General features: G+C 44.7%; 1 protein-coding gene across 5 annotated transcripts in view; it reads left to right on the top strand.

Moving 5' to 3' along the window:
• The window catches only part of NFIC (nuclear factor I C), a 123,990-nt gene that overhangs the window by 5,343 nt on the left and 98,844 nt on the right, over nt 1–19,803 (top strand). For 4 of the 5 annotated variants that reach the window (XM_066635812.1, XM_066635814.1, XM_066635813.1 and 1 more), the window contains exon 1: nt 2,043–2,195. The exons of the other annotated variant lie outside the window; for it this stretch is intronic. In XM_066635812.1, coding sequence (XP_066491909.1) covers nt 2,166–2,195 — 30 coding nt within the window. In that variant the 5' untranslated portion in view covers nt 2,043–2,165. Of the gene's footprint in view, nt 1–2,042; nt 2,196–19,803 lie in introns of those variants that run through there. 5 annotated transcript variants of the gene reach the window in all.

Genomic DNA, 19,803 nt, shown 5'->3' with positions numbered 1-19,803 from the left:
CGCCGGGGGAGCAAATTACCGTGTTCCCTAAAAAAAATGTGCATCGGTTTGCAGTTCTGGGGCCCGTGCACGTTTACCTGGGGTCAGCCCCGCTGAACTCAGTGGGGGTTGCTCTGTGAGTCAACTTGCTGAGGTCTGCATTGAAAATGAAAGGGTTCTGCAGACACTCACCCAAGCAAACAACACCGAGTTATTTGGAGGCATCGTCAGATAGGTTTTGGTTGAACTTCTGGAAGGAGAAGCAGTGAGAGTTGGGGGGGGGGGGAGAGAAAGAGTTTTGCACGAAATGCTGAAGCTGATATACTCCCTGCAGTTGGTGAGTGGCACATAAATAATGCAAAGGAGCTTTTTTGTTGGGGGGGGGGGTGAAATTTAAGGGGCAGGCTGGTTGGCCTTTGATTTTTCTTGGGGGAAGGGTTTTGCTCAGCTCCCTTGGCAAGTAGCCTCCCCAGGAGGTGAGCCTGGAGTTCTGGAAAGACTCCCTGTTCCTGATTCCCTAGAGAGGTACCTAGCCCCTCTTTACAGTCAGAGAGGAGGAGGAATCCTGGATTATAAAACGGGAAGGGGCCGGTCCTACATCACCTCATCCCATCTGCCTCTCTCCCCCTTGCACTCACGTTCTCTTTTGGGGCAGGGAGACTCTCAAAACTTGGCCGGTTATCCTTTAGTTTTCCTTTCTCTTTTGCAGGGTAATCCTAAACGTGTGTACTCAGAAGGCAGGCCCGTGGATACCAATGGGGCTTACCCCTAGTTAGTATGTGTGTTTAGGATTGTCTTAGGGCATCCTTCCTAGCCTCTTCTTGTCCCATCTTTGCCTCTCTGTAATACCTTGACTTCTCTTTCTGTCTGTCTGTCAAGAGGGGGAATATATCCAGATCTGATTTTTTTTTAAAACTCTTATCTGAGTTGGAAGGTTCTCTCTCCTTCTCCACCCCTCCAATACTGATTCTTGGGAAGAATCAATTTTAATTTTATTTTTTTTCTAAATTCTAGGGTTTTGCTTTTTTACTTTCAAAGTGGGGCATTGTATTGTTTCAAATTATCTTTCTGAAAACTTCTTTATGAGTTGTGGGGGGAGGGGGTGTGTCACATCTTTTCCCTGTCTTATGCCAAGATGTTTCAGCAATTTGATGAGCTTCTTAAACTGGAGAGTTGGGGGGGGGGGATTTTTGACAGCCTCATTGCATCTTGATCCCTCCCCCTTTAAAAAAGTAAGCTCCATTTCAGTTTATTGGGATCTTGTTCTTCTTAGTGAGATGTTGTTTTAAGCAGGCTTGTATTTAATTTAAAAAGTAAATGTTAAGGTATTTTCGAATATCTGATGTGATTCCCCCCATTTGTTTCATTTTTTGGTGTTTCCGTTCCTGTCTTTTTCACCTGAGATATTGACCGAATAATTTTTCTTTTTTAATCTCAATAGTTGTAGGGCAAGGGGTTGACAAGTTGATGTGACTTCTCTCTATTTCTTTTAAAAACCGAGTCCTCTATTTCAGGATATTTGGGGGGGGGGGGTGTTGCTTGCTGTCTCCATCCCTTCCTCTTTCCCCCCCAGATCTTAGAAATGTTTAGCCTTTTTTAACTGATCTTTTTTTCGAGATTGGGGGTAGTTGACAGCTTGAGGCTTCCCCTATTTTGGATCTCTCTCTGTGTGTGTGATTTTGGGGGTCTCTCTCTCTCTCTCTCCCCCCCCCCCCCGTGTGTGTGATTTTTAAAAAACTGGTCACTTTTAGATTCTTAGCTGGGGGGGGGATCCCCCCAACCCTCCTTCCTTTCCCTGAGATGTTGATCTGAGCAATTCCACCCCCCTTTGAACCTCACCAGATTTTTTTTTTTGACAGCTGGATGTGACTCTGTGCCTTCCTCTGATTTGAAAGTTGGGTCCTTTGGATGCCAGCGTTTCTTTGGGAGGGCTATTTTTTCCCCTGGTCCCACCCCCTCCTCTTCCCTCCCTCCCTCCCTCCCGTCTCTTCCCCTCCCCCGCGCGATCCATCGCCAGGAAAGAGAGAGTGGATGAGAGAGAGAGAGAGAGGGAGGGAGGCGAGGGAGAGTGAGAGAGTGAAAGAAAACTGTTCCAGCAGCCGGAATGACTCAGTAACTTTTGCGCTTGGATCTGCTTTTTCACCCCCCCCCCCCCCATCAAGTGTTTGTTCCGCGACCGCTTGGAAATGTATTCTTCACCTCTCTGCCTCGCCCAGGTAATCAAGCCTTCCCCCCCCCCCCGCGCAGCTGCAGCCCCCCCTTGAGATGCATTGCTGAGGATGGTCATTTCCAAACCTTCCTCTTCCAGCTGGCTTTTCAGATCTTCTCCTGATCTCTGTGCTTTTGAACGCTTCCCCTTTCTCTCCTCCCCCCGCCGGGAAAAAAAATAGTTTGCAGACAGGTGAGGGGGCGGCATAGGGGGCTTCTGCTTTTCTGCAGACTTGGGGGCTGAGCTGCCACAAGGCATCGGAGTTTCTTTTCCGCAGATCGAATTAATCTTTGCTAATTAGTTTCTGTTTCTCCTTCTCTCTCCTCCCCTTTCCAAACCCTCCCCCCTTGTTATTTTTGGTCTCTTTTCCTTCCCTCCTTCCCTTTTTCAAAGTTGATGGGGAGGGGGGGGGGCTGACTATAGCAAGTGCCCTGATAATGAGAACTGCATAGCAATTTTTTTCGGGGGGGGGGGTTGTTCCTGGGGGAGAACCTCTCGCCCTTTTCTTCCCTTGATGACACTTTTGAAACAAGTGATGTTGAACTTGGACTATATATTTGCACTTGGGAAGATGTGCATGCAAATGAGAAGCCCCCTCCTCTGGTTGGGTGGGTGGGGTGCTGCTGGCAATTGGTTTGGGGGGAAGGGGGGTCACTAGAACTAATCTCTGCAGCAGCAGACTCCATGTCCCAAGTTTGGATAAATTAGAAGGAGGGGTGCGTGTCATTTTATAGATGAGCAGGAAGGAGTGGATCAGGACAAGTCTCTGTATGTCTACTGGGAAGTAAGTCCCATTGGACACTGTGTAGAAGACTGCAGCCACTATGAGTGTGTGAAAGAATGTGTGTTTTGCCACTCGGAGAGAACGCATGTGCCCCGGTGGTGGTCTCGGAATGTGCTTCAATGTGCTTGTGATAACAGCTCTGTGCCTGCCAGCCTGTGTTAAGAGGATGTACTGGAGAGCCATGGCCTGTGCACATGTGCCTGAAAAGCGAGCGTGCGAAAGCCAAAGGCGAGTGTGTAAGAACACGTGTGGCTGTGCAGGGCAGGCGGGAAGTATATTGGCTGCCACATGAGGATGCATGGCTGTCCCTTGCGTGCAGTTTTTCCTGCATTCGGAAACATGTGCAATGATACATGTGCAAGGTTGTTAGTATGGTGTGAAGGAAGATGTGTGTCTGTCCCTCTGTCCAATTCCGTATTTGCTGTGTGCATGCTGTTTTGCTATGGTTGTGTCACCGCACATCATGAAATATTCACCCGCCATGCTGTATATTTTATGGAGAAAGTCATGGGAGGCATCTCGAAAGCTTCCATAAACTGTGCATTGCCTGGGAAAGTTTGGGCTGAAACATTCTCGAAAATCTCCTCTCTGTTAGGAGATTAATCTGGAGTGGTGGTGGCTGTGCTTACATTTTGGGGTGAGAGGCCTGTTCTTTGAATCCCACATCACTGCAAAGTCCTCGGCTACGTTTGGGGTGTATCTGTGCGCTGGCATAAGTCTATCTGCTTTTGTGTGTTTTGTCAAAAGACAGACACGTTGTGTTGTTACAAGTCTGCATGGCGGTTGTGCTAGAGAAACCTGCCTACTGGGGGTGTGTGTGCATGCTGGTTGTTTGGGGGCTACAATGCACTCTGTGTGTTGTGGACGCACCATTTTAGAGGACAAAATGTTCCTCTGGCCGGGCCTAGCATTGAAATGTGCTCCATGGATCTGTGGACCTTTTTTTTTGAAGCCATACGTTTGTGTTCTCTCTCTCTCTCTCTGTGTGTGAATGTGCGTTTGTGAACTGGGTCGCACTGTGGAGGGCTGTATATTAGAGCAGACTGTTTAAGACCTGTGTGGCATAACTCTGGAATTCTTGTGGTTGTGCCCCCTGGACCGTGGCAGGCTGTTCTTTCGCTCACACTCTATCGATTCTTGATATTTATTTAATTATTGAACACCAAGGCTCTCCTGGATCCTGTGTAACTCCTTCCTTGCTGCCAACTAAGGGAGAGCCCTTGGAGTTTCAGTATGGCCCTGAAGTGGATTTTGGGGGGCATTTGATTTGAGATAACCTGTTCCTTACAGAGCTGAGAATAGTTAATTGAATAATCACAAAATTGAGAGGGAAGGGGCAAAGAGCAGAGGCTGGCTGCGAGCTACTGATTTTTTTTTTGAAGGGAACTCTCTGAATTCAGTTACCCTAAAGCACAGGAGAGGCATTTGAAAGGGACGGAGCTCATCTGAAGGCACATTTGACCAGTGAAGTATGAGACACTGACATCAAAATGCAAAGCTTTGGCCCAGTGCAGAAGCATTTGCCAGCATGCTATCCATCGAATTTCAAAGCTCTGCAAACTTATGCAGTTCTACCTGATTTATAGGAAACTTTCCACAACTTAATTCAAACATAGTCTTGGTGCATTTTTTTAAATGCCAAGAATTGTGGATTCCCGAGGAATTGCAAATGAGAAGTAGCCCTGAGTGGGAGTGGAAATGCTATTTTGCTCGTGTGTGAGAGCTGGTAAAATTTGGGCCTTTGAATCCAATGTGTGGAGTGAAAATCTTTGGCCTCAAATTTGATCAATTTTGTTCTGGAGAGAAAGCCGTTTGCCTCTGGGCAGTGCTTGTCAAAATTATTACTGCATATTCGTAGGCCGAACAATCTGAAATCTTTGAAATAATTGCTGTGCAAGTCAAGGAAGAAATGTATTATACTGCATATATTTTTTAAAGTTCTTGTAGGTTTAGAAATGCCACTTAGCAGAGGAGTTAGCCTGTTGCATCTCTGTGCGAATTGCTCTTCTATAAAGCCTCCTTCCAACCAGCTTCCATTAGGGCACAAGAAACTCTGCCACATCTCTGTATTGGATATGACTGTTCAGTCCTGCCTGCTACAGACATTCAGGAGAAGGACCCACATTCAAAGGACTCTGCCTGTCACTTTTGCACACCTTGCCTCCTTTTGATCGGCTTCTGTTAAGGTGCAGGTAATCCTTCTTCAGGTATGATTGCAGCAATCATCATCTGTACACAGAAGGAAGAATTATGCGCCCTTAGAGCAGGCTGCCTTTCACATCTCTGTTGGAATCACTACCCCAAGCTTGGCTCCTTCTAATCGGGAATCACACCCAGAACCGGTAGCACATAAACGGGCTCTGCAGACTGATCTTCAAAAAGTAAACTTTGTCTAGGTGTAAGTGTATCTCCTGCTTTCTTGGAATTAAAAGCTCTCATCAGTTATCAGATGTTTGGAGGGAAAAGTTGATAATTTTTTTTTTTACTTTTAGTTTCCCATCCCATTAAAAGCCCCAAGTCAAAATGATATCCATAGTTAGAACCGTGAATAACACTGGAAATAAGGGAATTAAAAAAAAAAATGTGTCTGTGTATGTATGTACATAGGCAATGCAGGTGCTCTGTTACTGAGCTATGAATTTTGCTACACACCCAAAAATTTCAAGCAAAATTCAAGGAAAAAACTGGTTTAAGACTTTCACCATCTGATTCATTTCAGCACTATTCTCCTAAAATGGTAATCTTTATGAGACATGTCATAGTTCAGTGGTGTCCAAAGTTTTTGGGAGGAGGGCCACTTCATCTCTCTGACTCTGTGTCAGGGGCCAGGGGAAAAAAGAATTAATTTACAGTTAAAATTTGAATAAATATACATAAGTTTACAGAAATGAATATATTAAAGATGAACTTCTATGAGTGAATGAAGGTCTTGCAATATCTCAAGGCCCATAAAAGGCCTTGCACAAAGCAAGGCTGGCCTTTCCTTTGCTGCTGCTACTGCATCACAGATGTGAAACAGCAAGCAGTGGAGGGAGCCCTCATCCCACAGCTCACGCGAGAGGTCAAACAGTCGCCCTCACACTGAAGGCGACGGGCTTTGGGAAAACAGGAAAAGTTTTCAGGAAAAGCTGCGTTGGGCCAGAGTGGGTTTCAGCAAGTCTCCAGAGGGCCAGAGGCTCTTTGGAGACTAGGGGTTCCCTGAGGGCTTCATTGGGAGTCCTCAAGGGCCACAAGTGGCCCCAGGGCCAGGCTTTGGGCACCCGTGTCATAGTTCATTGGTACAGCATCTATTTTACATGCCGAAGGTCCTAGATACAATCTGTGGTGATTGTTTTTTTTGTTAATAGAATCCCAGGTAGCAAAGAATCCTTGTTCTCTCTGTGCCTAGGTCCTACAGAGCTGTGGCCAGTAAAAAAAAAAAAAAGGTGATACTGGCATGATGAAACAATAATCTGATTCAACATAAGAGAGGTCTATACTGTTCCCATTTCTTAGGCTTGGCAACTGAGACCAAGAGAAAGGAACTCTCCTGAGGTGATATAACGAGTCAGTGAAAAGGGTGAGGCTGAAAAACATGTCCACACACTCTACCCATTGAGCAACGCTGCCTACCAAATGATGAATTCCCTTCAACAGTTGTTTGTCATGCTCCTTATCCTACTCAATGTTTCTAAGAATCTGTTTGAAACCTGAGTTGATTTTAGGTCCGCCAATGATGTCATTTATGGATTGATTTGATTTCTATCCTCAGACTGCATTTTGGTGCCTGGTGAAGATGTTTTTGTTTGTCTGGTCAGTCCAGCAGGGGATGTGAGCTGATCTTAATATTGTCGGTATACTCTACCAAATGTTTTTATCTGAATTTTGTTGCTCTGTGTGTGTACAAGCGTTTTAAATGATCTTATTGTTTTTGCTTTTCTCCATCACTCCAATAGTACTAGGAAAGGCAGCTTAGAATTCTTTTAAATGCATAAGCAGCGATTTTCAACCTTTTCCATCTCACGGCACACGGCACATTGACAAGGTGCTAAAATTGTCAAGGCACACCATCCGTTTTTTGACAATTGACAAGTCATACTATGCTGCCAGTAGGCCCTAGTAATAAATGATCCTCCCCCAAACTCCTGCATTACACCTATGGACCAATTGCAGCATGCTGGTTGAAAATCCTTGCCATAAAGAAAGAAATCCATAGTTTTTCCCCCTTCCTTTTATCCCTTCATGAAGCTCTGAGGTTGGTGGAGAGAGAGAGACAGAGAGAGTAGCCTAAATATGCCCAGTAAATTCTCAGTGTCTGAGCAGGAATTTGAACCCAGCTCTTTCTGGCTGACACTCTCTAGCCACTATGCTATGTTAGCCATCTAGGAGTTAGTGCAACACCCACCACCACCACCAATAAATATCTAGTACAGCAGTTCCCAAAGTGTGGGTCTGTGGCCCACCAGTGGGTCATGATACAATGATTCGTAGGTTGACAATAACCTTGTTGTAGCCTAGTCGTGAAACTAACAAGGCAGATTAGACTATGTGCCTCAAGGGTTAAGCAACCTACTTGCTGTGGGGAGCACTGCTGCCCAATCACCTTTATAGCCACAGAGGCTTGAGCAGTTGGTAAAGCAAAACGTTTTTTAAGGTGGGTCCCGATGCTTAAAAGTTTGGATATGTTTTTGGCTTTCCTTGAACATTTTCAGAGATTTCACATTGTGAGAAATCCTGAAATTTGCTTTGAATTTTTGAATTGTCAGTGCCAACCATAATTAGTGGCACTTGCAGCAATATTCCGGCTTTTTATCCTCCACAGAACTAATCTAGCCTTCTATGTATATTTACTATCGTCTGAGCCTTATGCTTCTTCCTCGGTCATGACCCAAGGAACCTTGATGTCCAGGCAAGGCTTAACTTATGCCACGACTCAGCCCGGTGTCTGTTTTCATTTCATCACTCAATCCCTGGAGTACATGAAATAAGAACAGGAAAAGTTGGTTGTTTTTCTTTGTAATAATTATACTATTGCCCAATTCAAGGAATTCCCATTGATGAATCATAACTAAACTTTTTAGCCTATCAATTAATTAAAGATGCAATCTGAAGTTCTGTTGAACCTCATAAAATTTACATCCTTCAATTTGTATCTGCTTTGTATTTTCTTATGTTTGCCTATAAAGAAAAACCCCATAGCTCTGAAGAGGAGCCACCCCCCATTTCCTTTGTTTTGGCAGATGTAGGCGTATGCATCATCTTTGAAGAGGCATTCCCCTTTCCCTTTCACATAGGATGGAATGCCTCTTTCAAAATGAAGTATTTGCCCTTCTCACACTGAAGGAAATTTCTCCCTGCAAATAGGAGGTAATGCCTCTTTTTACAAGAGGCATTCTCCCTTCTCTCTCATACATGGTATAGAATTTGTCTTCTAATATGAGGCATTCCTCCCTCCTGCACACACAGGAAGGAATGCCTCTCCTAAGATTGCTATCTCCAGTGTTTGAGAGTACTGTAGTTGTATTTAAAAATTCTATATAAAACTGCTATCTGATTTCCTGTGTGCAACAACTTTGTCAGTCAAAATGCCTTTTAATCAACTAACCATTTAACAGCCAAATCCTGAGTTTCCCAGTGCCTAGGGCTGCAGCAGTGCTGAAATGACTGCTGCTGCATCCCATGGGGCAAGGAAGTAGCGCTGTGGCTGCCAAGGGTAGGGGGTCCCTTACCCCATGTAGTGACCAGGAAGTTCTGATGGGTCTCCTCTGCTATTGAGCAGTTCATATTTGAGGAAACCTCTGTTGGGTCTCCCGGGTTAGGAGGGGGGATAGGATATGCTGTCGGAGCCTGCTGCCATCTCTGTCCCCCTGCCCTGCTTCCTCCCCCACCATGTCTTTCCTCCTACCATCCCACCACACATCCCTCCCTTCCCTGATGTGCCGTTCTGCTGCCTGGTGCTTGCATGGTGTGCTGGGCGGTATCTGGCCGGCCTTCAACCAGTGGTTGGCTGGTGCTGAGTGTCACAGGTGTGCCTTACGACACATTTGCAACAGTGCATGCTGGTGGTGGGCCGGTGCAAGCCCTTCAGGATCAGGCTCTGAATATTATGGCTATAATAAAAATGAAGATAACAAAGTGTTCCTGAACAGGTGCAGAGAGTACATTTCCCTTACTACTGAGTAATGACATGGGAATTATGAGGAAAGGTTACATACCAGAGGGTAGCTTTTCAAGGCAGATTTTAAACTCTGGAATTTATTTTTTTAAACTAGAAATTAAGCTGTGCATCCAGAACCCATGCACAATTGGCATGATCCAGATAAACTGCAGAATTTGGGCCCCCCGCAACATTGCACTGGCAGTGGGGCAGTGCTTGGTGTGTTTTGCAGCCTGCACGGGAAACATGGTGGTCAGCCACTGGATTATTACATCGTTAGTGGGCTGAGTTTGGCTTGGTTGATTCTGCAGGCCTGCTGGGAATTGCATTATTGTGTTCAAGAGGGGGCTGTTTTTCAGTTGCTCCATTCTGCTGTCGTCATCCGCTCTCCTTTTATTTCTTTGTGTATGAAATGGGAAAGCACGTGAAAAAGAACAAACTTTGCTTGGGGATCTTATCCTCCCCTGTTGTCTCAGTTGTGCACATGCCCAATCTTGTCTGATCTTGGAAGCTAAGCAGGGTCAGGCCTGGTTAGTACTTGGATGGGAGACCGCTTGGGAATACCAGGTGCTGTAGGCTTATACCATAGTCTTTCGAGACTGAAGGTTGCCAACCACTAGGAGCATGTGCAAAGTGCTGGGCGTAAGCTGCCAAATCACACAAGCTTCTAGATCACAAGGCATGTTGTTGCTCTGGGCTCTAACACTCTGTTTAGAGAGGAAACACTGGCAGAGAGAGTTTTGGTGAGGAGTTGTGAGTAAACTCTGCCCAGCCCTGATCTGGGAACATCCCTTTTCCTGGCAAGGCAGCCACGTCTGTGGCTGCCGATGCCACTGCAGTTTCAGGAGTCCCCCAGCACAATCCAGCAGGCCTGAAATAGCCCTGGCAAAGTTTGCGCCACTCTTAGCCAGGACTTCAGAGTGACCCGCTTGATTAGCATCCAGGTCTTTGACGGCGGAGTCGAGAGTGCGCTCCCTCTCCCTCTCCAGCTGTCTCTCGCCACTCGGGGACTCCCCTCCCTCCCATCTGGGCTCAGCATTACTGTCTCCATCATCTCCTCCTCGTCTGAATTTTGCTGTTAGAAAATTGGATTCATTTCTTCTTCTTCCCGGATTTCCTGACCTTTTGATAACTGAAGCACTTTAAATTTTTGGATATCTGGAAACTAAAACTGGAAGGTGCATGACCTTGTCATTTCCAGCGTGTGAGTGAATCCTCTAAAGAGGCTGCCCCCCTGTGTTTTTCTACAAGGCGTTTGTGTTCTGGGTGTGCCTTCATAAGAAAAGCCCTGCTGGATCAGGCCAAAGGCCCATCTAGTTCAGCACTGTGTTTTTCACAACGGCTCACCAGCTGCCTTTTGGAAACCCCTGAGCGGAAGAGAAAAGCATGCTTTTCTCCCACTGTTGGTCCCCTGAGACAGGGATTCAGAGGCATAATGCCACTGAACCTGGAGGCAGCACATATTATGTCATGACTATTAGCCAGTGCCAGATTTAGGCATAAGCTAAACAAGCTACAGCTTAGGACTCACAATCCGTAGTGACCTAAAACAAAATTTCACATTTATTTTTTTTTTTTTGGGGGGGGGGTGTTCCAATTTAATGTAGACCTTTGTTAAATGGCTTGCACAGCAAATTTTGATGTAATTTTTTAACAAGGGACCTTCAAGTTTTATCTAGCTTAGGGCCTCACGAAGTCTAAATCCGGCACTGCTGTTAGCCATTGTTAGACCTGACCTGCATGACTTTGTCCAGTTGTCTTTCCAAACTAGAGGCCATCTTGTGGCAATGAGTTCCACAAACCAATTCTGTGTAATGAAGTACTTCCTTTGGTCTGTTCTGAAGCTTCTGCCAATCACTTTCATGGGATGACTCCTGGCTCTATTTTTGTGAGAGCAGGAGAAGAATGCTTTTCTAACCACTCTTTCCACAATGTGCATAATTTGATAAGCCTCAGTCATCCCCCCCAAATTAATCTCCTTTTACTCCCCAGCTAAAAAGCCCCAACATTGTCCTCTTTCCTTGTAAAGAAATTGTACCAGCCCCGATAATTTTGGATGACCCCCCCTTTTACACCTTCTTCAGATCCACAATATTCTTCTTAAGGTGGAGCAAGCCGAACTGTATCTGGTTTTCCAAATGTGGTTGCACTATAGATTTGTATAGGGGCACTGCAGTGTTAGCAGTCTTATTTTTTATTGCTTTCCTCATGACCCCTAGCACACAGAATGTGTCTTATTCACCACTGCTGCATTTTCACTGAGTTATCCATCCTGAACCCAACATATCTTTCCTGGTTTATCACCAACAGCCAATGTCCTGACTGTGTCTATGTGAGGCTGGGGCTTTTTTACCCCCATGAGAATCACTGTACACTTATTGACATTGAACAATATTTTAAATTCAGTTGCTTATTCTCTCAGTTTGGAGAGGGCCTTCTGGAGCTCTTCACAATCTGCTTTGGTTTTTTACTACCCTGAATAGTTTGGGGTTATCTTCAAAATTGACCACTTCACTGTTTACCCCTAGTAAACAGATGGTTTATTAACTAATTAAAAGTCACCAGGCCTGAGCCAAATCACTGAGGGATACTGAAAGATCAGTAACTCATGCAGAGTGGCAATGGTCAAGCTCCTAGGAGGCTAGCTGATTTTGTGCACTGGATGATGCACAGAGTTACTAGATGATGGTGATAAAGGTAGTGCAGTGACTCATCTGGTACAACTAATACTATTAGTTTAAGAGTATTTGTGTGCATGTTTATTTATATTCATTCATTCATAATTTTTATCAGTGGCTCTCATTTTTATCTTGCCCTGCCTTCCAAGTAACTCAGCGTATGTGGTACCTCCCCCATAATTTTGTCTTCCCCTTGAGGTAAGTTTGGCTGAGAGAGTGACTGACTATCCTGAGATCATCTTGTGAGCTGCATGGCTGAGCAGGGATTTGAACCCAGGTCTCCAGGTGCAATGCTCTAATTCCTACATCACACTACAGCATGCAGTTTAGGAGTTACTGTTCTACCTTGTCATGATACTTATATGTTGTTGCATTCCAAATTGCTTTTCTTATTATTCCTAACGGTGGCTGTGGCCTGTAGCATGTTTCATCAACTTCAGCAACTTCATCAACTTCAGCAGATATACCAACTGCTGTTGGGAAAACAGACCTTGCTGCTGTTTCTGAATGCCCTGGTCCCCTCTTGACTAGAGTACTGTAATGCACCATATATGGGTCTGCCCTTGAAGACAGTTTGGAAGCTTGAGTTGGCCCAGAATTCAGACTAGTTCCTGGTGTGAGTCACTGAAGACACATATTATCAGTATTTCAGGAATTCCTTGGTTTTATATTATTAATTTTTAAGAATAAAAAAGGGTATACTACCTGGTTATACTGGATACCTGAGGGGAGTGCCTTCTCTTATATGACTGACTGAAGCTTGCTTTGGATGAGCATGCAATTATGTCAGAGAAGGCAGGGCAGGTAAAGGAGTTTCTGAGCTGCCATTGGCTGAGATCCTAAAGGGGGCTGAGCTGTCAAGGCAGGCAAACTTAGGGAAAGAGGCAACCCAAAAGACTAAGGAAGGAGTCAAAGAAGATAGGAGACCATAGAGGAGAGAGAAAATGGCCAAGAGGTATTCAGATCTTTGGTTGAAAGTCTCCAGTTGCATCTCTCTCAGTTAGGGCAGTTTCTCTTTTAATATGCACAGGACTGGGGCATTTGTGTAACTGTCATAATCCAGCAACTTTTGGATGATACCAGGAGGTGGGCATAGAAAACTCAACATTTTTTTTTTTTTGCAAACAGTGCATTCCAGTTCCCCAAATCTTTCCCAAATTAACAAAGAAATTAAAATGTCTATCATTTGAGCTCTGCTTTGTGTCCTAGGTTTGTCCTAGGACCAGGTGACAATGCCAAAAACATTTTATTCGCTTAATCCTGGAATACATGAAAAAGTACACTGAAAAGGTAAACTGGGGGACGGAGGGCAGGGTGTAAAATTTTTAAAGAAATAAACGTTGCCAAACCTCAGTTGCTAAATAGATGAAACGAGTAGACCTTGTAAAATCTCAGCCTTCTTTGCCACCAAACTAATCATGAGACATTCTTTATATAATTATTTATTTATTACAATATTTATGTACCACCATTCTTAATAGAGTCAAGGCGGTTTACATAGGCAGGCTGAACTTAAATCCATTTTTCAATATGATTTTTGCAAGTATTCTTCCATGAGACAATCTCATAGACCCTCAATTTCTCTAGGTGTTTCCCTTCCTAGTGCGGTCGCCATCCTGGCTGCTGGCTCTTGCACATCTAAGCTCTTGCAGGCTGCTGCAGCCAAGCCTTCAGATTGATTTCTCAATGATGTTATCTGAATATTAGACATTCTTTTTCTGAACAGAATAATGGCAGGCATAAGCTGTTAAACAAAATTGAGCTTGCTAGACCTTGGTTTCTTTATGATGGAATAAACTTGGGCCTCTGAGAAGGATTTTATCAAGGGGTAGAAAGTATCAAAGGGCCCCTTCCCCTCACCATTGGATCATGAGTTCTATGAATTGCACATATAAAATAAGTAGGCTTACACATAATGTGAATGCTAGTCTTCACAAAAAATTTTCTGAGATCACAGGGAATTTCCAGCTCCTCTCCTTTGGCTCCTGGGACCCCCTTTTGACCTGGGCTCAGGTACAATGTCCCCTTAGACCCCCCCCCCTTTTTGGACCCTGGATAGCTTTCCTACACCTGAGCTACTCAGTAGCTCTGCTTTCACACCTTCCAAGTTGTGACTTGCAGTGAGATCCAGGCCAGGGGAGGCAACACACATTCACAATCCTCCCCTCCCCTAAGCTCAGTCTCTGGAACACACACTCTCTCTTCCCCTTCCCTACCAATAAATTTAAAAAAAACAAACTCGCCTCTTCTTCCCTCACTCAGAGCTGGGGGGAGCTCAGCACAGGCCTCCTGAAGCCACTAGAAAATGGCCAATCCTGGTGCTTTGGAGAACCAGTCCATTGCACAGTCTCCCTGCCTTTTTCACTGGGTTGGGTAAAAAACAAAAACAAAACAGCAGAGAAGCAACTCTTCCAGCTGCCTCCCCAGACCTTACTGATGCAGGAAGCCTGCCATTTTTTGATTGGCTAGTCAGGCGCCCTGCTGCTTTTTTTTTTCAATTGAAAGACACTCATGATTCCAGCCTAACCTGCTGGAGGCAAGTCTTCCTGCTGCCTCCCCAGAGACTGATGACACAAGCATTGTCTTTTTTCTTATTGAGCAAACACAGGTAGCTCTTCTTGGTTGCACAGGCATCCCTGTCCAAGCCACCATAGGGATTGAGCTGATTGGCAGCTCTCCCCCCGCTCCATGTTTGTTTGTGTGTGTGCTGCTTTAACCAATTTCTGACCAGCCCACAGGTGTACACTTTTTATCCCTGTTGCGTATATGCAACGTTAGGCAGAAATGGCTTAAACAGACTGCGTGCTGCAGCAGACAGAAGCAGCTTGGGAAAGGCAAAAGGTACTTTTTAAAAAAAAACTTGTTTGATCCTTTTTAAATTTTTCCTTGCTGGGTCAGGTGAGGCTCTGCCTACCCTGCCAACCCTGACTGCACGTCACTGCTTCCAAGAAATGTTCACATTCCCAGACAGACATAAAGTGGATAATACAAGGTGGGGGAGAAAAAAACCCACTTTGAGCTTCCAGTGCACATTTCACAAGGGAAATGAAAGCAAATATGCGAAATATCTGCTCTGATTTTCTCAATGATGGGGGTATTTAAGGTTGAGTTGGGCAGGGAGGAACCTTGGTGGATGTAAAAGTGGGCAAGGCAACTGTTTGCAGATGGAAGCCGGAAGGAATGTATTTGAGTTTCAGAGAGAGTGGAAGAGAACGAGCAAGGTTACTTTTTAAAGAAAGGGCCCAGTGTTTTATCTAAACAATGAGCAGCACCAGACAGGAAAGTCAAAAAACATGTTGCTTTTTGTTCTCTCTCACTTCTCCCCATCCCGACTGCCCCACATGTCTCAGCCAAGTCTGATACATTGTTTTTAGCATGTGATATTCCCTGAACCAAATTAGGATGGCAAAAGGAAAGGAATGAGGGAGGCCATTACTCTGGCACAGAGACTGAGAGAGATCTAAGGCTTTCTCATTTAACCACCCTATGCATATAAGGATCTCTGCCTCTACCTGGTACTAGAACTTTAGCTTTGAATTCTGGTGGGGGGGGGGGGATGAATGGAGAGAATGTCCTTTCTATACTGCTACCAATTTAATGGCAGTCAGTGGCAGGTAGCTAAAATCTGCCATTTTTTCCCCTTGAAATCTCCTGGGATTGACATTACATGATGACATAGCATTGGTTCCCAGGGGCTTTCTGGGAGAAAAAGTGCAGCCACCAGCTACCAGAGGTGATATTGCAGGTAAGGTTCTTCCCCTTTCACTCCTTGAAAACACATTAGTGATGTAAATTAGGACAATTTCTTCTTCTTTTTGCATAGGTTGTCCTGAATTTAATCTGATTTTGCTTCCTGGTTTTTGATTGATTGATTGTCTTATACCCTGGAAGGCTTATTCCGACCTGCCACGCCAACACCTGTATAGTAGGTTATGCCATTTGATAAAAGAAAAATGATCAATGTTGATTTTTTTTACTTAATCAAAAAGTCATACCTGATTTAGCAAGCAACACCTTTCTTTTTGAGAAGTTAATTATTTTTAATGTACCTACTTATAAACCTGTTGATGGAGAGAATGCCTCTTAGACTGATCTTTAGAGGAAAAACTTTCTGCATACTGGGAATGTGCTAGCCAAGCTAGCCAAAAGTTTAAACAGTTTAAGGTAAGTATTGTCACTTAATCTGATTATAATTTGCATCAATGATTACTATTAATATTACAGAATTTTGATTTATGGACTGAAGACTAGAGAGATTAAGCAGCTGCTTTGGGAAGGCGTTAAGGGTCTGTGTATAGCAAAGAAAAAACCCTACTATGTTGCTTAGTGGTACATTGGGCTTGTAATTATCTATTTGGTGGTGACAAATCTCCTCCAGAGAAGCAGGAAAAATATCTCTCTTAAGAAACAAACAAACAAACAAACTGTGTTTCATTCTCTTAGGCCACATATGCATATTCTCCAACATGTCACGGATGAAAAAAGTAGGGCTCCTTGAGTGCAACTTGTAAAACACAGACTTTACTACTAAGGACTGGTGTTTGAGCTCCCCATTCACTATGTATATGTTGCTGAAAACCTCTTATCTGCTTGCTGTGCTAATTTTTTCTGCCAAAATCATGCAACTTTGCTGCGTGTGTGTATACATTTCTCTTCATGCTTGCTAAAGAGAAAATCTGGTCTCCCAAAAGTTTATTGCCATAATAAAGCCCTGCCAGATCAAGCCAAGGGTCCATCAAATCCAGCAACGTGTTTTTCACAGTGGTCCAATGGTTGCCTGTCCGGAGGAATAGTAGAAAGCTGCTGTATACTGAGTCAGACTATTGGGCATATAGGCCAGTATGGTCAACATTGACTGGCAGCAGCTCTTCAGTGTTTCATACAGGAATGTTTTCTCTGTCCTACCTGGAGATGCTGCCAGGGTTTAAATCCAGGTCCTTCTGCATGAGGAGCATATGAGCTACATCCTTTCTCCTGGGAAGCCCAGTCAGGGTGCAAAGACAATAGTCCTGCTTTGTTGCTGCTCTCCCACCCTAGGCTCCTGCTTCCAGTATCAGCCAGCCTTTGGTTTACAAGGGCAATAGCTAAATGTCCTCTGCATCTAGAATTCAGAGGTAGGTTTCTACTGAACATGGTTGTGCCCAGTCATTACTATTATTATTATTATTATTATTATTATTATTATTATTATTATTATTATTAATATACCGCTTTTCAACTAAAAGTTCACAAAGCGGTTTACAGAGAAAAATCAAATAACTAAATGGCTTCCTGCCCCAAAAGGGCTCACAATCTAAAAAGATGCCAGGGAATACCAGCAGACAGCCACTAGAACAGACAGTGCTGGGGTGAGGTGGGCCAGTTACTCTCCCCCTGCTGAAAAAAGAAGCACCCACTTGAAAAAGTGCCTCTTACCCAATTAGCAGGGGTTAAATCAACAGTTAGCTGTTGATAGATCTCTCCTCTGCTGTGAATTTCCCTTGCCCACTTTTTAAACCACCTGTGGCTGCAACTTATGCCAGGGAGTTCCGTAAGTGAACTCCATGTTCCAAGAAGAAGGCAGGGCCTATGATTGCAGAGACAGGGGGATACATTGTACCTAGGCCTGGGATCAAAAAAGGGGCACAGTAGCCAAAGGAGAACTGGAAATTTCCTGGGATCTCAGATAATGTTTGCATAATACTGTATTGTGTGAAGACTAACATTCACATTTTGCGTAAACCTCCATAGTTTAATATTTGGTAATTCTTACGAATTATGATGCAATGATCGTATGAATTTATGATCCAGTGAAGAAGGGAAAGGGCCCAAAAGAAACCTTGTACCTCTGATAAAATTTGAAACTCTGGAAGATGGGTTTCATTTTTCTTTTTTCTTTTTCTTTTTTGTAATTCTGGGCCAGTGGTTTTACTGGTTGGCAGCCTTACTTCACAGCAACCTGATATGGCAATACCTGTGAAGAGGAGGGTGTGAAGAATCTACACTTGCTTGGGTGGTTTTGTGCCATCAGTAGATTCACTGGAGAAGTGTCCGATGCTCCAAAAGTGCATTAATATTGAATTGCCCTCTTTCACCTCTTTATTTTCCCCATCTTTTGTCTTCTGAACACAATTGGTGAAGGCACAAACAGTTTGGTTCTTCTACATTTCGGAGTGTGTTGTGCATGTCTTGAATTCCATGGTGGTGTGGACTTCTCTCCATCTTAACCTTATGCTAAGGAAGGAGCACAATATTGGCTAAAGGAACGCATGAGGACAAAAGAAAATGGCCCCTCTTGCATATACACATGCACATGCATGTGCAAGATTACTCAGTGAGCTTCCTGGCTGAGTGAAGGATTTGAATTCAGGTCTTTCTGGTTCATCTCCAGTGTGAAATTCATCGCAGCTCCCCCCCCCCATAGATAAATGCCCCACCATAGATAAAAAGTCTATGCTTATTCAGCCCCCTGGGGGCTGGGGATAAGAATAGGCCCTCAGTTTGGCTGTACTTGTCGTAAGAGGCGACTAAACAGCCACCAGGTAGATGGGATTCGTCAGCCTGGGAAGGCAGCTTATCTGAGAGAAGGAAAACTCTGATCCCAAACCTCCACTGCCTTGTGGCTACATCCAGTTATGGAAAAGGCTTCAGGAGTCAACCTCGAGGCAAAATCCGGAGCCGGAGTCCCTGAGGCAGTTCATGGCTGAACACAGTCACGTTCTGGCAACTCCTGCGACGCCGATGCAACCAACCGTATTGGCCTCTGCCTTTCCATTGGACCATTTCAGCGACGTGGAGAGGGGGGATTTGCTGCATGGGTAACAGCCTATCCTCCATACCTACTTTACCCAGGCTTCGCGCACTGGAGAGGACACTCTGTTCCAGAACCACCATTCAGAGCATAGTCTTCCGAGACTGAAGGATGCCAACAAACATTCAGTATTGGTCAACCTAATACCAGGTACTAGGGCAAAGTGAGAGAGGCTGTAGCTTCTGAGTGCTGATTGCACACACCTGATCCACCAAGTCAATGCCTTCTAGTCTTGCATGTGTTTTTTGCAATTGGAGGAGGAGGAGGAGTTTCTATTAGCCATTAAGCAGGATAGTTGAGTGGACCCACCATATTCAAAGGCAGTCTACCTCTCATTACCTCTTCATGGTGCAGATCTATTCTTAATAATAGCATACCAGTTGCGACGCAGCAAAATGGAGGGAAGACTGTCTCTGGGCTGTTGTTGTTTGTGGGCATCCTGGAAGCATTTGGCTGGCCACTGGTGCCCTGCTCATGGGGTTTTATGGAGGCATCTGCTGGCCACAGTTGGAGGAAGGATGCTTGGCTGGATGGTTTTATGCTCTGGTCCCAGAAGACCTGTTTTATGTTTGGGGGAGAGAAGGGAAAGCTAGCTTTCTCCAAGTTGTCCCAATGAAGTAGGGGAAGCTGGGGCAGGAGTGAACACCTGATGGCAAGGTGAGAAGAATAAGAGCATGCCAGCTGAAAGGAATAATTTAAAAAAAAAAATCTCTACTTGGCAGCCTGAGAAGGACTAATCTCTTTACCAGGACTGGAGCTCTAATTGTGAAAAAGGGAAAAGCGTGTCACTGAGCTCACTGGCTATAGATAGCTGGCTTCCCCCACCAACTTTGCAACAGGGTCAGCCTCCGCCAGGATGCCTGGAGAATGGCATCACCAGCCAGTGACCACGTGGGCGGTGTGACCACACCAGTGGAGGCAGGGATGTGCATACAGTCCAAGTCCACAAGAATTAAATGCGGAGAAATCTCGGAGGAGCAACGTTCCTTCCTTCCCTCCCCCCCCAAGCGGGATCTGCTCATTCTATTTGATTTCAGAAAGCAGCCTTACCTAATCAGAGTTATTAGCCCACAAATGTTTTACTAGCCCTTGCATGGGGCTAGTAAAATGGCTGGCTTACAAGAAAACCTGAACTAGATTTTATAAAAGCTTCCCAGGCACCTGGAGTTGATGCCGAATTGCCTCAAGCAAGCAGCTGTTGGAGGGTCTGCTTAAAAGATACATTTG

This window comes from Tiliqua scincoides, chromosome 8, assembly GCF_035046505.1.
Source record: "Tiliqua scincoides isolate rTilSci1 chromosome 8, rTilSci1.hap2, whole genome shotgun sequence".
NCBI lineage: Eukaryota > Metazoa > Chordata > Lepidosauria > Squamata > Scincidae > Tiliqua > Tiliqua scincoides.
The sequence above is the reverse complement of the archived record's forward strand: the minus strand, read 5'-3'. Positions and strand labels throughout refer to the sequence as shown.